This window comes from Dysidea avara, chromosome 12 (genome assembly GCF_963678975.1).
Source record: "Dysidea avara chromosome 12, odDysAvar1.4, whole genome shotgun sequence".
NCBI classification, from domain to species: Eukaryota; Metazoa; Porifera; class Demospongiae; order Dictyoceratida; family Dysideidae; genus Dysidea; species Dysidea avara.
In genome coordinates, this window is record NC_089283.1 from 21,930,619 (window position 1) to 21,939,192 (window position 8,574).

The 8,574-nt window shown below is 37.6% G+C and overlaps 2 protein-coding genes across 2 annotated transcripts; one reads left to right on the forward strand and one right to left on the reverse strand.

Annotated features, from left to right (window-relative positions):
* Window positions 1-6,525: 6,525 nt before the first annotated feature.
* Window positions 6,526-7,498, reverse strand: LOC136241917 (translationally-controlled tumor protein homolog). Its single transcript, XM_066033305.1, has 5 exons — window positions 7,351-7,498; window positions 7,217-7,287; window positions 6,992-7,165; window positions 6,713-6,946; window positions 6,526-6,657 (listed from the first exon to the last, which is right to left on the reverse strand). The coding sequence occupies exons 1-5, from the start codon at window positions 7,376-7,378 to the stop codon at window positions 6,655-6,657; spliced, it is 510 nt and encodes a 169-aa protein (XP_065889377.1). The 5' UTR covers window positions 7,379-7,498; the 3' UTR covers window positions 6,526-6,654.
* Window positions 7,416-8,571, forward strand: LOC136241916 (WD repeat-containing protein 53-like). The gene has a single exon (XM_066033304.1). The coding sequence runs from the start codon at window positions 7,495-7,497 to the stop codon at window positions 8,551-8,553; it is 1,059 nt and encodes a 352-aa protein (XP_065889376.1). The 5' UTR covers window positions 7,416-7,494; the 3' UTR covers window positions 8,554-8,571.
* The last annotated feature ends 3 nt before the right edge of the window (window positions 8,572-8,574 follow it).

The following is an 8,574-nucleotide window of genomic DNA, read 5'->3' on the forward strand; positions in this document are numbered from 1 at the left end:
CACTTCTCTTTTGCAGGAATTGCATTGGTCAACGGTTTGCTATGGCAGAGATGAAAGTTACAGTTGCACACATTGTAAACAAGTAAGCTGGTAAGCGGCTGTTGTGCAAAACTTTATTTGTTTGCACCATAAGAAAAAATTCAATGGGCTGTATTTATGTGCTAAGCAGAAATTAATAAAAATATTTTTGCAATAAAAGTTTATTTTGTTCTGATCATTTGCAATCTATATATGAAGACACCAGTTCTACCCTAAAACCTTTTAAATTATTATAAACTAACAACCTCATTTGGTTAACAATGTCATGTATAATAATTATTTATGCTGGTCATGATCAGAAACTTCAGGTAAATGATCAATTTTCAGTTGCAACAGTGCTAACCACTATCGCTGTTCCCAACCAGTATTGGCATAATTTGCACAATTGTTGTTGTTGTTAAATACTGCTGCTGGTGTTGTTGTTGTTAAATACTGCTGCTGGTGTTGTTGTTGTTAAATACTGCTGCTGGTGTTGTTGTTATTGTTGTTATCACATTTCCACATGTATAATTATGATTTTTATGATGTATATAAATGTCCTGCATATAATTATTAGCTATTTGAGTAATGCACAGTTGCACTTTACTTATAAACACATACAGGTTTTTGCTGGAGGTGGACACCACTCACTCTGTAGAGCTCCACTTTCAAACACTCTTCGAATCAAGAAATGGAATTAAATTGAAAATAAGCCATCTGATATAACTGCTAGTTGCATGATGTAGCTTGTGAAACTCATGGGCTCTATACACTGCTTGTAATTGTTATTGTTTTATTAGTTTATTGCAGTTTGAACTATTGTATATACATAGGCTTACAACATACTGTCAAGGGTACATTTTGGTGGGTAATAAGCTCTTCTAAGAATCGAGAAGGGGCTACTAAAATACTCTAATAGAGCAGTCAAATAGTCTAATAAGGGATTATACTAAAGTATGCTATGCTAGATTGTAGCTAAGGGAAAAGACCAATGAGTGACTTGAAATTGAACATAATTTTCATGACTCCTGCACTGCTAAACATACTGCCATACCAATGTTAAATTTTTGTAATTTTCCACTGATCCATAAAATTGCAACTGCTTTAGACAACCCACTCCAAAAAAAATTCCAAATATATAACAGATATATTCAGTTGTAGCTACAACCTTCAAAATATGTTTCACTTCTTGTGTTGACATTGAAACCACATCATCCTAGCCTATAGATGTCCATGAAGCTACTGTAGCTGATGGTCTCTTTCCTCAGTTTGTCAGAACTTCCCTTTGTATGTATGGCAAGGCTTGTTACTGTTTTTATTAATTGTGATGAGAGTTCTTCAGTTCCTGGCCAGTGGACAGTGGAAACAGGTTAATGTGACTCCATGCAGTGCCAAAATGTAAGCACTGCACTAGTTTATCTCATTTTTATCTGATCTCTGTGTTACCTATACTCTATCCAGGTATTGGAGCATGTTATTTTTGTATGATACATCTTAAAAAATACACATCCTGGGGGTTTTGCTCAAGCTAATGGATAAATGGTTGAGAGTGCATTTAGATCTGTTCAAGGCCTTTGATACAGTTGATCATGCAATGCAATCTCATGTTCTAGGTTGAAGTATTATAGTTTACAGGGTGTACTCTATGACTTGGTACATGACCACATGTTTCGTTTAATGGTAGCTTGTCTGGTTGGGACACTAGAAGCGATGTGCCTCAGGAATATACCTTATAAGTCCTCTGCTTTTTGTATGGTATATTGGCAATTTGCCTTCAGCTGTTAAGTATTCTAGATTTGTATGTAGATGTTGCTGAGTTACATTTCAGCCTCTCAGAACTGAGGTAAGGCAGGGGTGGATCTAGGATTTCAGAAGGGGGGTGCTAACTTAATGGTTGGTTGGCTAAGGAAAGTGACAACTGGTTAATACAACTAGCTGTAGTGTGCAAAGCACACTCAGCATGCAGAGCATGCTCCATCTAGGGGGTCTGGGGGCATGCCCCTACAGAAAAATTTGCTAATTTAGCCTATTCAATATTAAAATTTGGCAATATTTTTGACTGAAAATGATGCCACTTTGTTTAAGTGATTCACAGTGCTTTCACAATACTTGTAAAGCTTTGTGAGTCACCTAAGTGTAATAATGATGAAATGACACCATTATTCCAGAGCAGTTGTAATACTAGCTGTCATATAAGGGCACAGCCAGTAACTAAAAATATATTCTTTACATAAAGAACAGGAAGGAGAAGGATGCAGCTATACATGATTAATACTTACCATTCGTTTTGTGTTTGAAATACCTTAATTTAGCGGTACATTAAATTTAGCAATTTAAAGTTTGGTTTTTTGCTAATTGATTACATCAATTCACAAATTAATAAAATTTATATGGTAAATTCATCAATATACAAGATTGCTAAATTTAGTGCATTGCTTGGCTTAACGTATAGCTAAGTACTTTATACAGTCTCATGGCTCAAACTATAACATCCAAACAGAAGAGAGGGCAAGTGTGTAGTGTATGCATATAATATTATGTAGAATTTTCCAGCTAGGGGGGTCTGGGGTGATACTTCCTCTGGAAATTTTTGGAATATAGCTATCACAAGATTGAATCTGGAAGCTATTTTTACTAAATACTCTATTGTACTGAAAGATTGTGGGGGTACAAGATGGATGAGTTCAGTTGTAAGCAATTTTAGGAAAACAGAACTACACTTTTAAATGCTATTGGGTTATAAGGCAATACATAATAGTGGATTGTCAAAGACATACACAAGATTGGATCTTAAGGTCACTGTAGAGACTTAAAATGCACACAAAAATAACTTCAACCTTGTAGTATTTATATAGCCACAGACTGTTCTGTTACTAATTCAATCTGACTTTTTCAACTATATGGCCCCATTACCATATTAATTTTTTACAACCAGAGTCGAAAGTCACTTACATATACAACTAGTTTTTGGCCACAATTAACCTCTTATAACATGACAGCATAAATGCTGCGGTATCATTTGAGCTTGTGAAGTTGAGCTTCAAGGGGTTTGGGAGTGCAAACCCTGTATGACATTAAATTTTATTGACTTCAATTGATGCTAGGTTCAGATAAATGCAGCATGGAATTTTGGTACTGATAAAGCAAAAACATAACATTTCTCAGATACTACAGCCTTGTTAACTGTATACATGCTAAGAAATTAACTGTTTTACTTAAGCATGTCAACCCAAGCATCAAATTAGCAACAACTGAAAATACCCACTATAATATTAAACTATTTGACAGAAGTTGTTCTCAGAAAGTGACTAGTATATGGCAGGAAGTTTGGAGCAATGGTAAGATGGCAGTGCACAGGTCAAGAAAACACACTGGAAACTTCTTGAAAAAACATTATGATGGATGTTCTAGTAGAGTAGTTGACTATTCTATTAGAGTATTTCGATTCTTAGCAGTTTTTAGTTTAAACCTCACACCAAAAGTATAATTTAAACCCCTCTTAGTAATTCTAAGTAAAGATTAGCCATTATCTCTTCTTTTTCCATCTTTTCATTACCCATACATACGTATAAGATGCAATTGCATCTATACTGCAACTTCTAGAAGCTTCCTAGCTTGCACATGGTAAAATTTTGGAGGGGGGTGCTTCAGCACCCCAAGCACCCCCCCCCCCCCCCCCCCCTAAATCCACCCTTGCCTTTTTACTGTTAGCTATGTGAACCTTTTCATATATAACTGTTAGCACTAGCTGCGTATCTTAAGTAGTATAAGTCAGCTGTAAGTAGGTTGAGAATGTATGAGCCATCTTGTCATATGGTTGAAATGTGCTATGTAGAGAAATGATCCGCACATTGCAAAAACGATTTAGTGATGCCTAGTAACTGACTATAAATTATGCAATGTTGACTCACTCAATTATTTTTCCTTCAACAGAATGCTTAGCCTAATAAACCAACATGCTAAACTCAAACCCACAATGCAAATCTCTATATAAAAATCAAAGGGAACTGATGCTTTGTAACTGCCTCAGCATCAAAAGCAGTCGTGGTCAGAGCTATATCATGATATCGCCCTAACCACAGAGCAATATACAGCCTTGTGGTTTCTTTTGATCAGGGAGAGCAAAAGCAGGTATAGGGTAGGTGACACACAAAATTTGAGCTACGTAGATTGTCCCAACCATCCATATGTTTCATTTACTGCTCTTTGTATTACAGTACTTCTTTAGTCTTCTTCATATTTTACATGTTTCACAAGAAACACAAACTTGTAACCTGAGTGTCTTGAAATTTGGCACACTTATTAACGAGGGTGGCAAGACTAGTAAGTGACCTAGGCTAGGGTTGCTATATGGTTATGATTCGATCCTTCGTAATGGGTAAATGAGTCATTGGAGAAGTTGAGAATTAGTCTACTACCATAGAACTTGGAGTAAAGAACCACGCAGGTATACAGCTATAACCAAACATGGTTATGTAATCTATTAGAACAGTCACCCAAATAAAGCCCTGCACTTGGAGGAACCTCCACTCTAAGTTTTGAAGCCATTGCCACCAGTCATTTACCTATTTTCTAACTTGAAAAGTAAACAAGCTCAATAACATAGGATTTTCTGCATGCATTATTAGTGAAATCTCAGAGCACATCAAATAAAACCACTATTCATTGTTCAAATTTTTCACCATTGTGCCTGTAGACAAGAATGTGCCATAGGTACATGCCAGAGCTACCAATCTGGGGAAAAGGTGAAGACCGGGAAAAAGTTGTGAAAAATCAAAGGTGGCTGCATGGTGTGAATGACAACCAGTTTAATGACTGCCTTGACGACCACACCTTTGATTTCACAACTTTTTAATGCATGCCTTTTCTGGATTTTATCTAGAAGATGCCTCAGCTTTACAGATGGTCAGTGTGTTTGATGCAGTTTGAATCAAATTGCTTCCAGAATTCAATCACAGGAAAAGTTTTTACACTGGAGACCGAAACATGTCCACTGATACCTCTAGCATGTATCTTTGTGCAGCAGTTATAGCTTCCTTCGACCCATTCTGCCTTATAAATTGTGAACAAATTCCATTAACTTACCAACTACCCTCAAATCCTAATTTATTCTCAAAAGTGCCTAAAACATAAACACAAAAGTTTGGTAACTCAGATACAGTTTATCTGAGCAGCTTTGTTCTTATAGTTAGCCAAAAGTGTTCAGATAAGTGAAACTGTTCGGATAACTGAAGCCCAGTGGTTTATATAGAGCTTTGTTCAACTCTAATAGAACAGTCATTTACTCTAATAGAAGGCACACTGATAACAAAATACTCTAATACGACATGCAGTCACATTTGTGACTGGGTGTGGGAAAACTGGTCTTATCGCCCGTACCAGTAGATTTGATTTTTCACCATTAACACAAAACTACATGAATAAACTATTAATTTCATTACTAGACTTGAGATTGTTGGCTGCTTTTCCCCAAGCACAGTGGCAATCCATATGAGCAGTCTGGGGTACTAATGGAACTCTGGCCAACCTGGGGTTGACTGTACAGCACCGTGGTGTTGAATAAAGACCTGTGCTGTGATTGTGCTTTCACTTTAGCCAGTTTTGATACCTGAATGGCTCATAACTTGGCCTAATTCATCCTGCCTTCCTTTTCAATTTTTTAAACAGCCTCTTGCCTTCCTTTCAGGCCCCCACCTCCCTCCCCTTTTGGAGCTTGGTTTAAAAACTACCTAAAATGGTGGGAAACTTAGCTGTTGGCTACTTGCAAAGTGGATGCTCTAAAAGATAAGGAATTGGTGTAAAACAGTGAAAGTTTGGTACACATAGCTTCAACCATTAGCGAGTTACAACACACTAAATACTTAAAACCGGCGTCTCTCAATAGGTGATAAAACCGGCTTTTCCAGACTGGGTCAGAGTTGTCAATAAAATGTATAACTAATTAAAAACATTAGAATACAAAGATTACAGCTACAATCCAACAGGAAGGACGGCGTCTGGATAATCGAGGTTCAAAGCAGTCAACCAAGAACATTACTCCAATAGAACAGTCACTTCAGCTGTAGTGAAAGAACATGACCATTGGTGGCTAAAAGCTAGTAGCAGACTACATACACAATGAAATAAATTCCCAGGTTTTATGAAATTAAACATTGTCAAAAATCAAAATCAAGGCACTTATGGGCATTTGATGAATTTAAATTCTTGCATACGGTATAGGTTAAGTTGATAGACTAATTTGGTCATCAAGGTTATAAAAAATAAAGCATTGCTATTTTAAGTATCAGTGGATTACAAACTAACTACTGATTATAGTAAACCACAGTTGAAGGAGTATCTTAACCAATAAATGGTTGAACACAATGCACCATCGTTCTAGGACTCAAAAAAAATCACCAGGCAGGTGTATCACCTAAACAGCAGCACAATTCCTACTTAGAGTACACTCAAGACCATGGACACTGAAATTGTCAAGTCAAGGTTGCAATGACCACAGCTGCAACTGTATATATTAAACCAGTTATAAATAATTTGTATTCAAAAATGTTGTTACAAATTAACCACATAAGAATATACCATTGTTTCAGGGTAATTGGTGATTTAATTCTTTATTAGAGCTGCTTCTATAAATTGTTTTTACTATAAAAAAAAAGGTACATAATATACATTCTAGAACATTTTAAACACTACTTACCACTTTCTCCTCAAGAAGTCCATCCTTAAAGAACCACATGTATGGTGAACCATCATCCCTGAAGTCCATCAGTGCTAACATGCCATCAGGATTCATCGACTCTCCCATAAAGAACTGCCAGTTATCAAAATTAGCTTCAATTTTCTTCAAGGCCTCCATCATTCCCTTCTTAAAACTATCTACTCTCGCTGGCTCTTCCTCTTGAACTCTTTTAAGTAAGGCGCCCACGTATTTCTATTAGCAATCTATTAGCTGACTCTAATAGTTTCGCGCACTCACCTTGAAGTACACTCGGAAGTCTTTCTTGGAGTAGGAGGTCTCCACGAGTCTGTTAGCTAATACAATATTACATCCACTCTGGCAGGAAGGATCGGCCGTGGCTCCAGCATCATCTTCAGCGGATGGATTAGCGCCAAGTAGCTTATCATCTACTGCTGTACTTTCAGTGGTCAACTGATACGTAAACTTCATAACATTTAGCTGTAAACAAAAATCATACTTCACCTTTCCCTGTACTTCGTATATCAACTCGTGAACAATCTTAATGGGATAAGTATCACTGAGTAACTCGTCTCCTAAACGTTACATGCGCCCCATAAGTGAACGAAAACAAAAGAGAAGTATACAATACTCGCTACCTGTGATAAAGTCCTTGTAGATGATCATCTCGGCTTGATCGGGACGGATACAAACCACAATCCTGATACGTGGGCAGCAAAAGGAAGAAACGTGATTTACCGCGCCTTTTAAATACTCGCGGTAATTCTAAAATTTCGAGCAGTATGGCAGAAGCAGGGAACAACCCGAGTTGCCAGAAACTAAATAGTGGAAAAGACGACACTTACTGCTTGTGTGTACATCCTTCGGGCGTTCTGTACTCCGGCCATGACTCTTGTTACATATCGTGGAAGGATGGCAAACGAATCGAGAAAGTACCACTTGGTGGAACAGTGACGTGTATCTCTTCATCCGCTGTGGACGATAATTTTCTAGCAGTTGCCGTTGATAATGTTGTGGCTGTGTATGACAGACGTTACACATCCAAACCAGTTCAAGAATTTCAGTTTAATCAAGAAGAAATCAACCAGACTGTTTTAAACGAGAAGGGAAACTTTCTAGCTGCTTGTGATGACTCTGGCGAAATTAAAATCATTGATTTGGAGTCAAATAAACTGTACAAGACTCTTACAAAGCACCATACAAACATCTGTAGCAGTGTTCAGTTCAGACCAACAAAACCTTCGGAACTTATCACTGGAGCATTAGATTGTACAGTGATTCGCTGGGACTATACAAAGAACCAACCCCTTGATAAAATTTCCATGCAACTTGGGGAACATGATAGTTACAGTATCAATCCTCCGATGGTTCATGCAGTCAGCATTGCATCACACGGAAATGTGTTCACTTGTGGACTCGGTAATGGCTCAGTAGCTATTTACAAGATACTTGGCAAGAACATTACCAAGCTTGCTTGTATGAAGAAGTTACACCAAGTATGTTGCTCACACCTGCAGTATGCTCAATTTGCAGCTGGGAAAGGAGACTGTGTTCTGTCTGGTGGAAATGATGGAAAAGTACTTTTATTTCAGGTTACAGAGAAAGAACCCTTACAGCCTGCTGTAAAAAAGCCTGGCACTGCCAAGACTGCCAGTAAAGGAAAAAGCAAACGCAAGTCACCACAAACCGAAATAAGTGCAGAGCCCATGGTGGACATTGATGTGTCGTTGTGTCTACAACACGGGTCAAAAGTGAACTGGATTGCAAGCCACCCAGAACAAAGTCACGTGTACGTAGCGGATCAAACTCAGTATATTTCCGTGTACCATTTACAGTTATGAAATCAGTTCTTGTCTCCATTC